The sequence below is a fragment of the Anabrus simplex genome, chromosome 2, assembly GCF_040414725.1.
Source record: "Anabrus simplex isolate iqAnaSimp1 chromosome 2, ASM4041472v1, whole genome shotgun sequence".
Lineage (NCBI taxonomy): Eukaryota > Metazoa > Arthropoda > Insecta > Orthoptera > Tettigoniidae > Anabrus > Anabrus simplex.
In genome coordinates this window covers 237,254,602-237,272,275 of record NC_090266.1, presented here as the reverse complement: position 1 = coordinate 237,272,275, position 17,674 = coordinate 237,254,602, and the positions used below count along the sequence as shown (strand labels likewise).

Sequence of the window (17,674 nt, the reverse complement as noted above, 5' to 3'; positions counted from 1 at the left end):
TGTTTTTCAGTTGCTGTATGGCTTCTATCACTTCTTGCATAGATGGTGCTGTGACTTCTGATTCATTTGTCTCAGTATTCTTCCTTGAGGTAGTTGGTGTTTTCTCTTTCATTTCTACTGGGTTCAGGTGGTGTTGGAAATATTCCTTCCATCTATCTTGGATCCCTTTTTTATCTCCCAAAAGCTGTCCATTTCTGTCCTTACACATGTTTGTTCTTGCCTTGAATCCTTCTTTCACTTCCTTAACTTCTCTGTAAGCCATGTAGCTATTATCTTCTTTAAATTCCTCCACTATTCTAGCCATTTTCTCATTTAATTTTCTTCTCTTCTTTCTTCGACATACATTCCTTACTTCTTTATTCTGGTTTTCAACCTCTTGTTTCTTCACCCTTGTTGGTCTCTCTAGGTATGCTTTATATGCTTTATCCCTTTCTTCTATGGCTTTTTGGCATTCCTCATCAAACCATTCCTTTGTGTTCCTTTTGGGTACAATGTCTAGTGTGTCCTTTGCCACGGCCTTAACGCTTTCCTTCAGAGCAGTCCATTTGGTCTCGACCGTTGCTGTTTGGTCCTTATTATATTTCTCTACCAGCACTTCTGCCATTCTTTCCCCGTATCTTTCTGATACTTCCTTATTCTTCAGTTCACAAGTATTGTACTTTTCTATCCCACTCATTCCTTCCTTTCTTGTTTTCATAATGCGGCACCTTAAGATTGCCTTAACTAGAAAGTGGTCGGAGCCACAACTTGTTCCTCTGAATGATCTGACATCCATGATATTGGATGCCCATCTTTTCTCCATTATTACATGGTCTATTTGATTACAGGTCTTTCCATCCGGCGATATCCATGTTTGCTTGTGTACCTCTTTATGAGGGAAACAAGATGACATCACTTTCATGTTTCTGCTGGTAGCAAGGTCAAGCAATCTCTGTCCATTATCATTAGTAGTGTTATGTAAACTATGGATCCCTATTATTCCTTGATATATCTCCTCCTTCCCAATTTGTGCATTTAGGTCTCCTATTATCATCTTAGCATCGTTCGATGGGATTGAATCTAGCAATCGTTCCAGTTCAGCATAGAACTGATCCTTGACTATCTGTTCCTTGTCTTCCGTTGGTGCATATACATTTACGATTGTTAAGTTGTAGAATCGCATTTTAACACGCAATGTTGCCAATCTTTCATTTACTGCCAAAAACTGTAGTACATCATCTTTAGCTTGTTTTCGTACTATAAATGCTACTCCTCCTTCTTGTGCATTCCTTGGCTTCCCACTACTGAATATTGTGTGGGTTTTGGTGTCCCATATCTCATCCCTTCCTGACCATCTAGTTTCTTGTATGGCTGCTATGTCCACTTTGTTGACTTCTAGTTTCTGCATCAGTACTTTCAGTGCTCCGGCTCGTAGAAGTGTGCGTACATTCCATGTACCAATTGTGTAGTCCATTGCCTTTAGCTTAGCTCGTCGTCTATTAAATCCACCATTCCGAGGCATATTCTGGGGCTTCGCAACAGTTGGTTTTCCGGAGCGAGGTTGTTAGCCTTGCTCCAACCCCCAGCAATCCTGGAGGACCGATGTTTTCTGTTAGGGTTGTCTCCCTTAGCTGATAGGTCCCCATTTAAGCGTCGGGAACTCGCTTTCTGCCCTTACATGACTTAGCCGTGTACCTTAAAGAATGTACCCGTTGCCCAGAGGCCACGGCGTGGACGTGCATGTATCGGACTTGGTAGGAATAGATGGCATTCTATGTATTATTGCATATGTTTATATACTGTAGACCTCTACGACTAGCGTTGCTGAGTGTGACTGTATAACCTATGTACTCTTGAACTGTTAGCATAATATGACTGTAACAGACATTGTATATGGTGGGTCTGTGTTGTGATCATTAAATATCCACAAGAGTGCATTTACTCATTTTGGCGATATATACCCGATTACTTAAACCTGCAGACAAAAACTCTACAATTGGTAACCCTTCAGATTTTTCAAATCAACTAAGGAAGGTAATGGCTTAACTCAGACCTGTCTCTGCCTCACTACAGTCAAGAGAGTTCAAGGACTTGGCAACGGCCTCTTATGTTTTTCTGAGAATTGACTACATAAAACCTCCTTTGCAGCCCTCATACACTGGTTCTTACCCTGTAATTAGCCAAAATGAGAAGACCTTGACACTCATGATTGGAAAAAAGGAAGTAGTAGTGAGTAAAAACTGTGTAAAGCCAGCAAACATAGACACAAACATCGCTGTTTCTACCTGCACCAACACAACTGACACATCTATTACCCCCCACTTCACCCAGCCTATCTAGCACTTCTCTTGCATATGACTTACTTGATGCATCGTCACCCCCAAGTACACAATGCAATCAAGATGAAGAGTTTGCTTTGCCTGTTCATTCAATTTGTAAGCTTTCCTTCTCCGTGAGGAGGCGATGTGGCGGCATTTGGAAACTGATCACACCCCGTGTATAAAACACACTCTCATGCACTATGTAATGTCGCATATGTTTACAATGACCCTAAGACTAGCGTCGTTGAGTGTGACTGTGTAACCTAGGTATTCTTGAAAACTACTGCTGTAACATGACTGTAACGGACATTGTACATGGTGAATGTGTGTTGTGGTCATTATATCTCTTATACACGAGAACGCATTTACCCGCAGACCAAAACTCTAAAAGCTGTTTGATACAAAAAGCAATTACCTGGTTATAAAAGCCAAGAAATATACACCTGAGGATGTTGCCAAACTGAACACATTGCACTAAGCTGCAGGCCAAGGCCCTTAATGTGCTGTAGTGCTAAAAGTTTGTTTGTTTGTTTGTTTGTTTGTTTGTTTGTTTGTTTGTTTGTTTGGCACCAAATATTCTGACCAAAGAACACTAAATAATTAAAACTGTATGCAGTGCATTGACCTTTCTCAAATGATTTGAAGATTAAGGCGGAAAGTTCATGTTTCTGTGATGAGATATGCGTATCATACTTGATGTCTCAATCAATACAGCAGCCCATAGAGTGAAGACATATATCACCACAAACATCAAAATCATCATCATCATCATCATCTATGAGGGACTTCTTCATCTCCCTCAGTATGGTAACATTGTCATCAAAGTGAAAATTCATGAACATCTCAACACTGAAGGTAGTGTGCACATTATTTAAGTATAGAAAAGGAGTTTTATTTGATTGCTGATGACAACAGAATATAACAATTACAAAAGTACTTTTAACGTTTTCTGGAACTCAAGAACAAGAAGACATAAAAAGGAGAAACCTTTCTGACAGTAAGGTGAAACTACTCAAGATAAAGTGGAATACATTTACACAACCATTCACTTTATAATTCATTCTATGTAACAGCTTTTATGCTTAATATATGATGCTCTGACATAATTGTAGGTTCACAACTTTCACAATATTATATAGATACATAAAACAACATGTATATAAATGTAGACAGAGTACACATAAAACTCCTGAGTTCAACAATTTTAGCTGCAGCCTTCATCAGTGAACAATAGAGTAAGGTGAACTAGCAACATACTAATTAATAATACTCAGGACTAGTGTCACATTTTAGAAATTGTATTTGAGAAAGGCTGTAAAGTTTTCTTCTGTCTGGAGTCCAGGGGCATCAAATTTTCATACTCCTTAGCTGGAAATAATCTGACATTGGAGTCTTCTGCAGGGATCAGAACTTTCCTTTATATTTGTTGCCTATGTCTGTTTAACATAGACTGTAGCAGCAGGAGTTAATTCCTACTACACTAAGTCAATGTATCAAAATCCACGATTTTCACTTCTAACTGATTTTTCAATTTTCTATTATGAATGAAAAATTACTGTATATGTCTGGTCAACCCTGACCATTTCCTTTGTGTAACACACACACATCAATTTGCTTCTGAGTGTAATTTTGTTGGCCTCATTTTGCATACAGTATGTGCCTACAGTTTGTGTTGCCATGTTATGACTCTAAGACCATAACATATCTTACACGATAAGCCTTTATTTCACCCACTTTCAGTTTGGGGCTCTTTCCTATACGTGGTGAATTTCCTATTCTGTCAGAAATAAGTATACCAAAAAGGTGACATTTCCATTTCAGAACATCCTTAGCCAAGCTGATCATGTAATCTTCCATTGATACCCACTGTGTATCAAATTGGAGACAATCACTCTAGTGAATGGATTATCAGAAAAATCTAGGTTATTTACAAGTACTGTAACTTTTCCATAATTCAAATTCAAGAAAAGTATACCCAGTAGCACTATCAGCAGCCAGAACAAAATTTCTTCCCTCTTATTCAGTTTCTTTGGGTTATAGGGTCTTGAAGCTTATGTTCTCTTTCAAAAGGTATGAACAATTTGTGGAATTGCAATTCTAGGTATTTCAGAAAATATCTAATTTTCTGTGTCCTGGTAACAATGTAGTCAATTTCAATATCTCCTGGATTAGGACCTGCATGCAACATCCACACGATCTGCAAAGCCCTCTCTCGGATAAAAACGTTACGAGAAAACAGCACGTGTTTCCACTGCAGTCAGAATTTGATTTGTAAATTGTGTAAATTGACAAGTCCCATGTTGAGAATAATGCCAATAAATACTAAAATTTCAGTAAATATCACGTTTGTCCATTTCCTCCATGTAGACCTAGGCTTCACTATAGGTATCAATTTATGAATTTTCTCCTCAGTGCATTAATTATTTTAATTGGCTATATCCTCAATAAGAAACCCAGTTTGTTTGGGAAAAGGCTATTCAACTGGCTTGTCTTTGTCACTTGTAAATTTCTTCCATAACACAGCACTTGGAGTGCATGTGTGTTAGTATCACTTTCATCTTCTGAAGATTCATAGAATATCTAGCTGTATTGGGAGAAAGATTACCCATAATATTTCTGAGGTTTGATGAGAGGTATCAGTACATGTGCAGCCACTTTTCTGCATAGGCACATGTTGAAATGGCTTGATATTCAACTTTTCAAGCAACCATAAATCCCACATCGAACTATAAATGACATCCGATATTTAAGTAGAAAGCAAGTATCGAGAAGTCCTCGACATTTGAGTGAAAAATGTTAACTTTATAATGACTGAATTAACCATTAGGTTCATATTACATAGAAAAGGAACAAGAAAAATAGAATTATCCTTACCTAAGGGTTTTAGCATTTCGTGGAAGTGGAGATGCTGTCTCTGCTATGTGCTCTTGCAGGAACTGATTGAGGTCTCCATACTCCATGTACTCAGACACAACACAGATAGGTTCATCTAATAAACACGCACCTAGCACACGTGCAATATTGTCATCCCTTAATCTCGCTAGATGCCTTGCACGTCTGCTGAACTTGGCCCTGAAATAACATTTCAAATTTATTTACTTTTATGCACTAGGAATGGAATATACTTAGTAGTGAATGGTAACTTCACCAGGGATTTTTACAATAAACAAGTTACAATAAATAAGCTTGATATTTCCACCTATTCAATACAATTTTAATGCTGTTATTCAATTACAACATACAATTACTTCATCATTATGCCGAATAGACCCACAACACACTCAACATTGGATCATTAACCGCGTTTTCATATATTCACAGGTTCCGCATTGAACCAGGAAACATTGATTTCACAAACATCATAAGAAGCCACTTTAATGTTTCCACCTCATAGGCCTAGGACATAGAAGATTTTATCCAGAAAATTCCATATGGCAAACCTTCACGTTTTTCAAGATGGTTCTGCAGTATACACACTGTAGTGGAATGGAATATAACATTTTATCAATCGCACTACAAATTTAAGGACTCCACAACTGCTTGTCCATAAGGATATCATTTAACCAATGAATTTTTATTATACGACTGACTTGCAAGTCTTTTACTTGTCATAATAGTTTTTATGAGTCAAGGTTTTAATTATTGATTTAATGGGTTTCATACCAAACATTTTAAGACTTGTCATGAATTTTATATATATAAAGTTGCCTATTTTCCGATAACAGCTGAAGATGACGCAAGTACACGTTGAAACTAGTCCTGTGAAATTGTAATTGAATAACAGCTTTAAAATTGTATTGAATAGGTGGAAATATCAAGCTTATTTATTGTAATTCTTGGTTCAATACGGAAAAATGAAATTTCTTATGTTAAATAAACAAGTTATGCGGTTAAGGTGCTTTCAATTATTTTTTGTTCATCTTCAGCTGATATATTTAATGACAGAGCGAAGGAAACGTAATGAAAGAATAAAATCATCATCATCACTATCATCATCATCCACTAACGTCATCCAGCATCTGCTGAGTTGGGATGTTTAGGGCACCTTCCCATCTTCCTCAATACAATCACCATTGTTCCTCTTTGACTGTGTTCCAATGCCTGATACTTCTAATTATACTATTCTTGATAATTTTCAACCACCTTAATCTGGGTCTCCCTCTTGTTTTCCCTCCATTATTCTGATTCAGAATTCTTCTATTCTATTAAGGCTTTTCCATTCCAATTTCCTTCCTGCTGTCCTCATTTCCCATTCTGTCCTTTCTTGTCTTTCCTATCATACTTAACCACACCATATATGCTTCAATTTATTTATTACAACACTGTGCCATAAATTTATTCAAGGCTGTGAGATCCCCATAGCGCTCTGGTAGGAACAAATTCCTCTAGTTGGACCTGAGCCGCAAGCCGTGATCTTGATCATGTAGACCCCAGTAGCCGCGTTCCCACGCAAACAGCAAACTTTGGAGGGGGTGAGATTTGAATGAGGGGATGCACCAGATATTTGTCACAGGTTGACAAACTTCTCTTTTCCAGGGCTGGAATCACCTGAATGTTCATCAATTAATCTGCCATTGAGCTAAATCCCACAGATCTGACACCACATGTAGTTAAGATGATAATTATAGAGTAACTGGAGTTGATAAAACAATTTATTTGTGCTAAACTGAGATATATTCGTATTAACGTGAGCGGCCATCAGCATCTCACAAAGGAAGAGGGTCTGTTTGCTAGTATTTCCCCATGGAGCCGGTGACCTTGTGAGACTATAAAGGCTCAGCAGAGAAGGGAAGTGTCTTCCTATTGCTCTTTGAATGCCGTGTGCGATGTGCCGTGATCGCTAGCCGATAAAACAATAACTTTGTGGAGTTTCTGTTAGACCTAAAGTTAGAATCATTGTCATTTAGCTCACAAGAGCTAATGATGGTCTGCACCCATAAGTAATACACGGTGCATATGCAAGGTGTGAAATTAACGTGTGCATTGACAAGGACAGATTACAACTGGGCCTAGTTCCCTTAATTTAGTGCCGCATAGATCGGACTAAAATCTAAGCGGAGACTATAGTCAATTATCAGCCAGTACTAAGGTTGCAATCGTGCATTTGAGCACACTAAGTGGAGAAGTAGATGGTTCTAATTTAATTCAACAGTTCCAGATAAAGCCGACATCAAGGAGACAGCAACCATGAACTATCCAGGAGTCGACAAGAGGACCTTCATCCCTGTGCTTCTGTATCATAGTCATGGGCTAAGCACGCGTGACATAGCAGAATGTGATTCCCCGCTGATGGAGAGGTTGCCACCAAGTTAAGTCCTTTTGTTTTATAAGCATGTGAAATGATAGCTAGATGCACTAGTTAGGTCCATTTAAAAAATTAATTAATCTTTAAATGTAAGACAGAGTGACATTTGTATTGCTCATTTTAGCCAATTTACATTCAGGGCTGCTTGCATGCCAAGTCCATGAGCTATGTATTATAAAAATTTAGATGGGAAATAAGGGAAAGAGTAGGTTAGATATAGGTGTGTGTTATTGTTATATGTATTTTATTCCAGTTTATGTTAAGATAGTATTGTGTGAGTAGATTCTTCAGTGTCGAACTGTTAAAGAGGATTAGACTAGAGACAGTATATTCTATGATGTTTTATTGCATGATGCATGAATTTCAGCTGTGAGAAGGTGCAATGGGAGATCATTCAATTACAAGTAATGAAAATTATAGCAAATCTGTATTGAAAATAATCTTTTGAAAAATATGAGAAATTTATTTTTCTTCCACCTATTCAATACAACTCAATATTTAAGTTAGAGTTAAATCCTCATTAAAATAAGAATTGGTACATGTTTCACCCTTTCCTATGGGGCATCATCAGCCGTAGCATTACCTCAAGCCATATCAGGTAACTGACTTTTTTTTTTGATATTTTAGTATATTTTAGATTTTATATTTTTTTAAATAGGAAAGATCACAATATGAAAACTTGAAATTCAAAAGGACAAACTGGGGGAAATATTTATTTATAGGAAGACAAGATAGGTATTGGAATAATTTACCAAAGGAAATGTTCAAAAATTTTCCAAATTATTTGCAATTATTTATGAAAAGACTAGGTAAACAACAGGTAGGGAATCTACCACCTGGGCAACTGCCCTAAATGCAGATCAGTGGTGATTGATTGATTGATTGACTGATTGATTGACTGAATGATTGACTGATTGATTGATTGATTGATTGATTGATTGATTGATTGATTGATTGATTGATTGATTGATTGATTGATTGATTGAGTGATTGTTTTCTAAGGCTAAATATTACCACCCCTAACTATATTACTCTATGGAGCCAATTAATCCCTGCATTTCCATTACATTTCATCATTTCAGGTCTAATTTCTTCTAATCCTGCTTTTTTTGCAATTATGTAGTTTATTTCCCATTATTGTATTTCCCATTCCTTCAACTCCTCCAAATAAAAATTGACTGTCATCATTGTTTTCCTCCACATGAACTTCACTGTTTGGAACTTCAACAGAAATATTTCATTTATGCTGAGAAGAGGATAATAATACCAATAAGAATAAGAATAAGAATAATAAATGCCCCTAACTCGAAGCATAAGACCTACTCGTTATATATACAGGGTTATTCAGCTAAGTTGTCCACTTCGAATATCTTCTGATTTATTAAAGATATAGACATTCTAATTTAAAATTCCTTGATTGTACTGAGAAGCCCTTAAAATACTGTCCAATTTGTCTCCATTACTTACATAATTACCAAGAAACTGGTAACAACTTTGCTTTTCTAACTAGGACTATACTAATTTCACCCAATGGAACAACTAAGAATCGAGCGACAAGTTCATTTATGTTCTTATTTTGCAAATTTGACGAGACCAATCTGTGTTAGTGCAACGTAGATCTTGAGATTAAGTTATGTTTTCTACACAGGTCTACTAGTCTCTGTCCACATTCTTACTATATTAACTGAAAAAATAAAATAAAATTTAACTCATAAACACGAATATGTCATGGGGCACGCCAGGAGTTTTAGATTGGGTCCATCAAACAATGAACTCAGCCTGAAACTGAGGAGCATGAGGGGTGAATTGTTTATGCACAGTGATAGTGGACGAGTTGAGGAATGAGGATGGAAGCCAGTGGCCCGCTCTGTTAAGAAATAAATGTTCATCACTTCCATAGATATGAGGCTTGTTTGAAACATTCTGAGCTCAGTAAATTTTTCTGAAGTTGGATGCCACGCTAGTCCCAGTGAGAATTTCTCCTCTAATGGTTTAGGGACCATGGGGGATTGCACAGTCCTTGACCCCTGAGCACAAGGCAGCCCATGACTCGAAGCATGTCTGAGATGCCCAATTCAGTCAAATAGCAACAGGTCTTCCAACTCTCAGGACAAACTTTCTAGGCCATTCAGGTATTGCTCATTGCTCACAGGCTAGGGAAAAGTTATAGGATCCCACAACATTATTATTATTATTATTATTATTATTATTATTATTATTATTATTATTATTATTATTATTATTATTATTATTATTACCAATATTATCATTATTGCCTATATTACAAATTTCAAATAAGTTTACAATTGAAGAGCCTGGTGCAAAAAATATATAACTCCAAATTATGAAAGTTTGCATGGAACACAAAGAAACGAATGAAAGTACAGTATTCACTTCTGAAGAAGTGCAGTTATTCCACATACAGCATGGCGCACGAAATGTCACACATAGAAATTGTTTATAAAATGTGTAAGTTTAGGCTCAGAACTATGTCCTCTTTTGAACAGAAACTTTATTTCATGTGTGATTCGACATACAACAGCACATCGCGCATGCATATACCAGCTTCCAGTTATACAACATGGTAGACAAAGAGAGGTTGACGCGTGAACAGAAAACAAAGAGTGTAGTTCAGACTCAGGAATGATTTTGTGTTCATTTTGGTACCTAGTGGGCTCCCTGCCAGCAGATGGTTTATAGACTGGCCAGCCAATTTCAAACCGAAGGCAATCTCATGGAGAGAAAATGGCCCTGGCTCATGCTGGTCTGTTCTCAGGGGAATATTGCTGCTGTAAGAGTGGCTGCGGTTGAGAGCCCCCTCCTAATCCACCAGGACTGCCTGTGTTCAGCTGGGCACCTCTTGTCAGTCAGTTCAGAGAATACTGCAGTCTGAGCTTGATGCATTTCAAAAAATGACAACAGTTCATAAACTAATGGCGAGTACAGTTTGCAGTGAGGGCTATTGCAGAAAGTGATCCCGTACTTCACAACAGATGGTTCAGTGATGAGGCGTACATTTACTTCAATGGTGCTGTGAACCCATAGAATGTCCGATTTGGGGTGAAAGAATGGCCTGATATTGTCCACGGGCTGATTACCTTAGATGTTAGGCCCCTTTAAACAACAAGCATCATCAGCATCAACAAGCAACGATATTGTTCATGAGGTTGATAGTCATGGTGTGAAAGAGTGTGTGTGGGCTGCAATTGCCACTCATAGAATTACTGGCCCAATATTTTTTCATTGATACAGTCAACAGTGGGCGTTACATCAACATGTTGCAAAGAATTTTTCTTCCACAACTCTTTTCAACAAGTCTACCAAGAGAGACACGATGGTTCATGCATGAAGGAGCTCGTCAGCATACAGCAAATGATGTTCTAGATTTCCTGCATGAACATTCTTCAGGCCCCATGTGAAGTCCCATCATTATTCCGAATGATTTCAGTGCGGCTCAATCTGGGCGCCACATAGCCCCAGTCTTAATCCCTGCAAATTTTTCCAAGGGGGATATCTGGAGATAATCTACCAACACAAACCAGAAAATGTACTGCAGTTGCAAGTGGACATTCTGAATTTTTTCGAGGGTTAAGTGAGGACATGTGTTGTACAGTGGTCACAGCCATGATGGTTCACCTTGAAGCTATTGTACACCGAGAACGTGGGCATATTGAATATGTCATAATAATGACTAATCATACACATTTCAATGTTTTAATGCCATTATTTACTAGATATGTTGTACAATACATATTCTAAAAACAATTTCCATTGTATGACATTTTGTACATCACGTTGTATAATAGAAACAACAGTAAAATACTTATTAATGTACAGATTTTTTTTTAAGTTCACTCCTTCCATTGTATGAATAGAGGGATTTGAACTATGTTCACTACACAATAATGTAATGACTGGCACTATTTACCACAGGTATCTATATAAAATTTATGAATCACAAATTTAATGCAAAACTATATCTTTTTTCTTTCTTTCTTTCTTTCTTTCTTTCTTTCTTTCTTTCTTTCTTTCTTTCTTTCTTTACTCTTTCCATTATATGAATAGAAGGATTGGAACTATTGTGTTTCTTCCCCATACAAAGGATGTTCACTACATAAAAATGTACAGACTGGCACTATTTATCACAGTTATCTATATAAAATTTATGAATCACAGACTTAATTCAAAACTATATATTATCACAATAAAACAAAATTTTTAAATGCAAAATAAGTCCTAAACGAGTTCCCCATTATTCAGTATCAACATCTGTATTAGTTATGACATCACTCGCAGGTGAAACTATCTGATTGTAGAATCATTGTCAAATAAAACATATTTTGATGCCATATCAACTTATAATCTTTTCCAGCTTGGACAATATTAGATTTATGAGGCCTACTGTTTCTTGCACTTTCACACCCTTCGAGGCCAACCTCTTTCTTTGATGGGTCACTCCTCTTCAATTTTTTCCTCTGAATAGTATTTAAGGGAGATGATGGGTGCATAGCTGCAACCTCACACTCAGGAGATGATGGACTTGAATCCCATGGATGGCAGCCCACAGGAGGGTTTTTTGAGCTTCCTCACTCTCATTCTAGTCAAATGCAGGGGCTGTACACTAAGAAAGACTGCAGCCACTACATTCCCAACCCTAGACTTTTCCCATCCTTGCATCAGCGAAAAGCTTCAAAGTGTCGATGTGACGTTACACTACTATAAAGTAAAATTTAAAAAAAGGATGGGTATCCAGTTGTACTTCCACTTCAAACAATAATTACCATCATCACCACCACATGTAAGCTGATTTGGATCAAGTTTTTAAACAGTGTAATGTAAAAGACTAGATGCATCCAGTAAAGAGTAGCTCCTGGGTTTTTTTATCATAAAAAAGAAATCTCTTGCCTGCAAGGTTGAGCAGTGCATTAGAGTTGCTGCAAAAACCAGAGAGCACTAGACGTTATCCACAGTCATGTATTGGCAGAAACATTTAACAAACTTAGCCTGCATCTTTTCCATAATTACTGTGCACCAAATAAGTGGAACAGTCAGTTTCTTCCACAGACAAATAAATCATTTTTTCATGATAGCTTACAGTGAAAAATATGAAACAGACCAAAAAGTGGAGATGTATGGTTCTTGTGCCAGGCTCTTTGATTGCTTGCCTAACTGCCTGAGAGTCTATCAAAGTCTCTCTCTCGGTGTCTTCCTCAAAATTGTTGGTTACTGTGCCTTCCAGTCAAAAATTACTATCTCCTTCCATGCTCAAGGTATACGAGTGTTCAAGATTAAACTATTTAAACATCCTGCTCCCTTTCCTTCAATGTGAGATTCAGTACTGATGTCTGAAAGAATGAATAAATGACTGCCAACAAGGTTGAGAAGAAATGAGGAACATTGAAGATTATCTGAGTAACCTAGGACACTTAACAGTTTAATGCCTTTAGACTGAATCAGAACATAACATAGTTATCAAGAGTTAGGGCAATATATGTTACTGTTCTTACTTAGGATTCCGTTCTAAAACAAAGAAGTTTCCATTTCTATACTTTTCCAACCTATAACTTAGCTCAAATTGAAATGAATCACTGAAACTAATATAAGGCATTCATTGACTGAGATTTGAATCATTTTTGCCTCAGAGATTAAATACAACACAATATCAATGAAATATGTAGTATCCCAAATATACTTGACCATACAGGTATGGAATATTCACCTTGCTATCAACATCCACAGTAAATTTTTCTTGTTGGTGCTAGCAGGTCTCTAGCATAAAATCCTAATTTTTTGAATCAGGGTACCATAGCTTGTTAAAGACAGTCTTAACCCTTGTTTGGTATTGTCTATGAGAAACTGCCTTACTCTATCAATCCTCAGTAGCCTAAGGTCTAATTAAGCAAATACATTTGGATAATATGTTTCGGATGGGGACTGACTCCTTCCCGATTTCTGAACTATTGCAATCAACAGCATCCCTCAATATGTAAAACTACATTATATTTTCAGCTTATAACCAATAGTAATCTCTTATTCTTTACCTACAATATGAGTTGCAATTTTGCAGTAGGAACTCACTCTTTGTCCATGAAATATTTCAGCACAATTTTAAAAAAGCTTTTAAATTAAGACATTATAAATTCTATGGACAAGGAACTTAGCATACAATGTTTAAGACCATTTTAATATAATGACATACAAATGTATATTGAGAATGTCAATATAATTACCTTGATGTTTCAGATGCACCGGGAGTTAGGGACTTGACAACAACAAGTTTACAACTGCTATGGCTTAGTACATCCAAAGACTGGGGAAATATGTTGATCTCACAGAGATGTATCTGCAGGATGGAAAAAGCAAATATGTGAACGGAGTTAAAATCAGTTATAAATAATAATAGTTAAATCCAAAGAAAATTTGACAAGTTCATTTCTCAGAAAGAACTTACTCAAGAACTCACAAGCACCAAAATATAAGGAACATATGAGTCCATTTAAAACATGATAGAGCTAGAATATGAATGATATCACAACTAAAAGGGAGAGACATTTCAATATACATTACAAGTACCATTGCTGCCTAGTGCCGTTCCAAGTCACATTCCAGATTTAAAGGGAAAGATTGAAATATTCGAAAAGTTGAGGATGCAGGTAGATTGTAACAATCAAATTTTACTGTCATTTAACAATTTCACCTCACAGTTTGTGATCTTATTAGATATTTTGCAAAATGTTAAGTTTTTTAACGTTTTCCATCAGATGCCCGACTTAAATACGATGCCAACATGTCTCCCAATGCCCCAAACAGGAGTTAACTCAGATTTCAAGCAGTACACTCTTCTCCACTTCTGAGATCAGTGTGATGATGTAGCTTTGTTATTAATGATGTCCTCTGTTAAGATGGCGGATGATTCATAAATCCCCTTACCATATTTTGATGATAATTTTATGCCATGGGTTTTTCTTTCACAGCTGTCTTCTGAGATGGGTGCTCAATAGGGTAAAGAAAGCATGAAAGAAAATTATATTTTAGACATTTTAGGGAATCAATCAATCAATCAATCAATCAATCAATCAATCAATCAATCAATCAATCAATCAATCAATCAATCAATCAATCAATCAATCAATCAATCAATCAATCAATCAATCAATCAATCAATCAATCAATACTGATCTGCATTTAGGGCAGTCGCCCAGGTGGCAGATTCCCTATCTGTTGCTTTCCTAGCATTTTCAGAAATGATTTCAAAGAAATTGGAAATTTATTGAACATATCCCTTGGTAAGTTATTCCAGTCCCTAACTCCCCTTCCTATAAATGAATATTTGCCCCAGTTTGTCCTCTTGAATTCCAACTTTATCTTCATATTGTGATCTTTCCTACTTTTATAAACGCCTTTCAAACTTATTCGTCTACTAATGTTATTCCACGCCATCTCTCCGCTGACAGCTCGGAACATACCACTTAGTCAAGCAGCTCTTCTTCTTTCTCTCAATTCTTCCCAACCCAAACATTGCAACATTTTTGTAACGCTACTCATTTGTCGGAAATCACTCAGAACAAATCGAGCTGCTTTTCTTTGGATTTTTTCCAGTTCTTGAATCAGGTTATCCTGGTGAGGGTCCCATACACTGGAACCATACTCTAACTGGGGTCTTACCAGAGACTTATATGCCCTCTCCTTTACATCTTTACTACAACCCCTAAACACCCTCATAACTATGTGCATAGATCGGTACCCTTTATTTACAATCCCAATTATGTGATTACCCCAATGAAGATCTTTCCTTATATTAACACCTAGATACTTACAATGATCCCCAAAAGGAACCTTCACCCCATCAACGCAGTAATTAAAACTGAGAGGACTTTTCCTATTTGTGAAACTCACAACCTGACTTTTAACCCCGTTTATCAACATATCATTGCCTGCTGTCCATCTCACAACATTTTCGAGATCACATTGCAGTTGCTCACAATCTTGTAACTTATTTATCACTCTATAGAGAATAACATCATCCGCAAAAAGCCTTACCTCCGATTCCACTCCTTTACTCATATCATTTATATATATAAGAAAACATAAAGTTCTGATAACACTGCCCTGAGGAACTCCCCTCTCAACTATTACAGGGTCAGACAAAACTTCACCTACTCTAAGTCTCTGAGATCTATTTTCTAGAAATATAGCAACCCATTCAGTCACTCTTTTGTCTAGTCCAATTGCACTCATTTTTGCCAGTAGTCTCCCATGATGATGAGCCTAACGTTTATGAGTATAGTGAAGATAAGTTGCAGTGAAACAGACTGTAGACATTTATTATGCCATTGACAAGTTCTGGTAAAAGAGCCATTAGGAAACTATTGCTAATGTTGTCATTCCATGAATGTTCAGTAGCTGCTTAAATACAAGACTTTTTTAGCCCGTTTCAATAACTGTCAAAACATTCAGAAAAATCTGGTACGGGACATGCTTAAGGCTGAAAAGAACTTGGGAATGAAAAGGTTAAGCCACAATGTTTAAATGTTATTCGCTCAATGTCATATGCCTAGGCAGTCTAGAGATAACAGTCTGTTAAACGCCCCAACTAAACTGTACAGATTTTACGTTGTATGAATATAGCGTTTTGTATCAGTATATTTTTAAAACTTCCTTCTTTTTCCATATAATTACTGGGGTCAAAAATTAATGTAAATCAAAGTTAGCAACTGAAATATTTAAAAAAATTGAGTTTGCTTCTGATGTTTTAAAATGAAATATTTCAAATTTCAAATACTGTATTTGCTATTTGTTTTACGTCGCACCACCACAGAATTGTCTTATGGTGACGATGGGATAGGAAAGGTCTAGGAATGGGAAGGAAGGGGCCGTGGCCTTGATTAAGGTACAGCCCCAGCATTTGCCTGGTGTGAAAATGGGAAACCACGGAAAACCATCTTCAGGGCTGCCGACAGTGGGGTTCGGACCCACTATCTCCCGGATGCAAGTTCACAGCTGCGCATTCCTAACCGCACGGCCAACTTGTCCGGTAATCAAATATTTGAAATTATATTAAATATAAAGGAGTAGAACATAATTAAGTGTATATAGTATATTCAAAATAAAGCTAATTTGAACACTAATTTTCAAAAAAATATATACACCATATATACGGTATATTGAAATGTCTGTCAAAACTTTGCAAGATTAATAAATACTAGAAAATATCTAAAAGAGAAAACATTTAATTAATAACAATATATACCTGATATAGAAAACTGTTAATTAATAACAGAATAACATGTCTTGTTCTTGAAAGAACATCATCAGATTCTATCAAATCACAATGGTATCTTTGCTAATGATTTGATAGAATCTGATGATATTCTTTCCTGTGCACCAGGAGTTATGGACCACTATGGTTTAGAACATACAAAGACTGAGGTAAAGAGTAGCATTACGAAAATGTTGTAAACACTGGGCTGGGAAGACTTGGGAGTAAGAAGATGAGCTGCAAGGCAACGAGGTACTCTTCAAGCTGTCAGTGGAGAAGTGGCGTGGAATGACATTAGTAGATGAATAAGCTTGAATGGAGTTTTTAAAAGTAGGAAGGATCATAATACGAATATAAAGTTGGAATTCAAGATGACAAATTAGCAAATATTCATTTATAGGGAGAGGAACTAGAGAATGGAATACTTTACCAACAGAGATGTTCAATAGATTTCCAACTTTTTTGAAATCATTGAGGACAGATTAGATTAACCAGTGATAGTGAACCTGCCACTAGGTAACAGCTCTAAAATCAGACCACTGGTGATTGAAATTGAAAATTTCAAGAACAAAACTTGTCATTTGGTTAAAATTAAATGATTTCTTTTTCAGATAAATTCTAGGATTTATCAATCTTGCATTAGTTTCTACAGACTGGAAAATTGAAAAGTTATGTATTAATTAAGTCAGAACTGAAAAGAAAATGGCTTCCACATTAACAACAATAAAAAAGAAAGAAAAAAAAGTAGTGAAATTTCAACAACTGATAACAACATATAAGTTACATTCTATTGGTTCAGAATTTCAGAAA

At 36.5% G+C, this 17,674-nt stretch overlaps 1 protein-coding gene across 2 annotated transcripts in view; it reads right to left on the bottom strand.

Moving 5' to 3' along the window:
- The window catches only part of Ddr (discoidin domain-containing receptor 2), a 2,443,951-nt gene that overhangs the window by 97,621 nt on the left and 2,328,656 nt on the right, over positions 1-17,674 (bottom strand). For both annotated transcript variants that reach the window (XM_067140519.2, XM_067140518.2), the window contains 2 exons: positions 13,836-13,948; positions 5,175-5,372 (listed from right to left, as the gene is read on the bottom strand). In XM_067140519.2, coding sequence (XP_066996620.1) covers positions 5,175-5,372; positions 13,836-13,948 — 311 coding nt within the window. The remainder of the gene's footprint in view (positions 1-5,174; positions 5,373-13,835; positions 13,949-17,674) is intronic.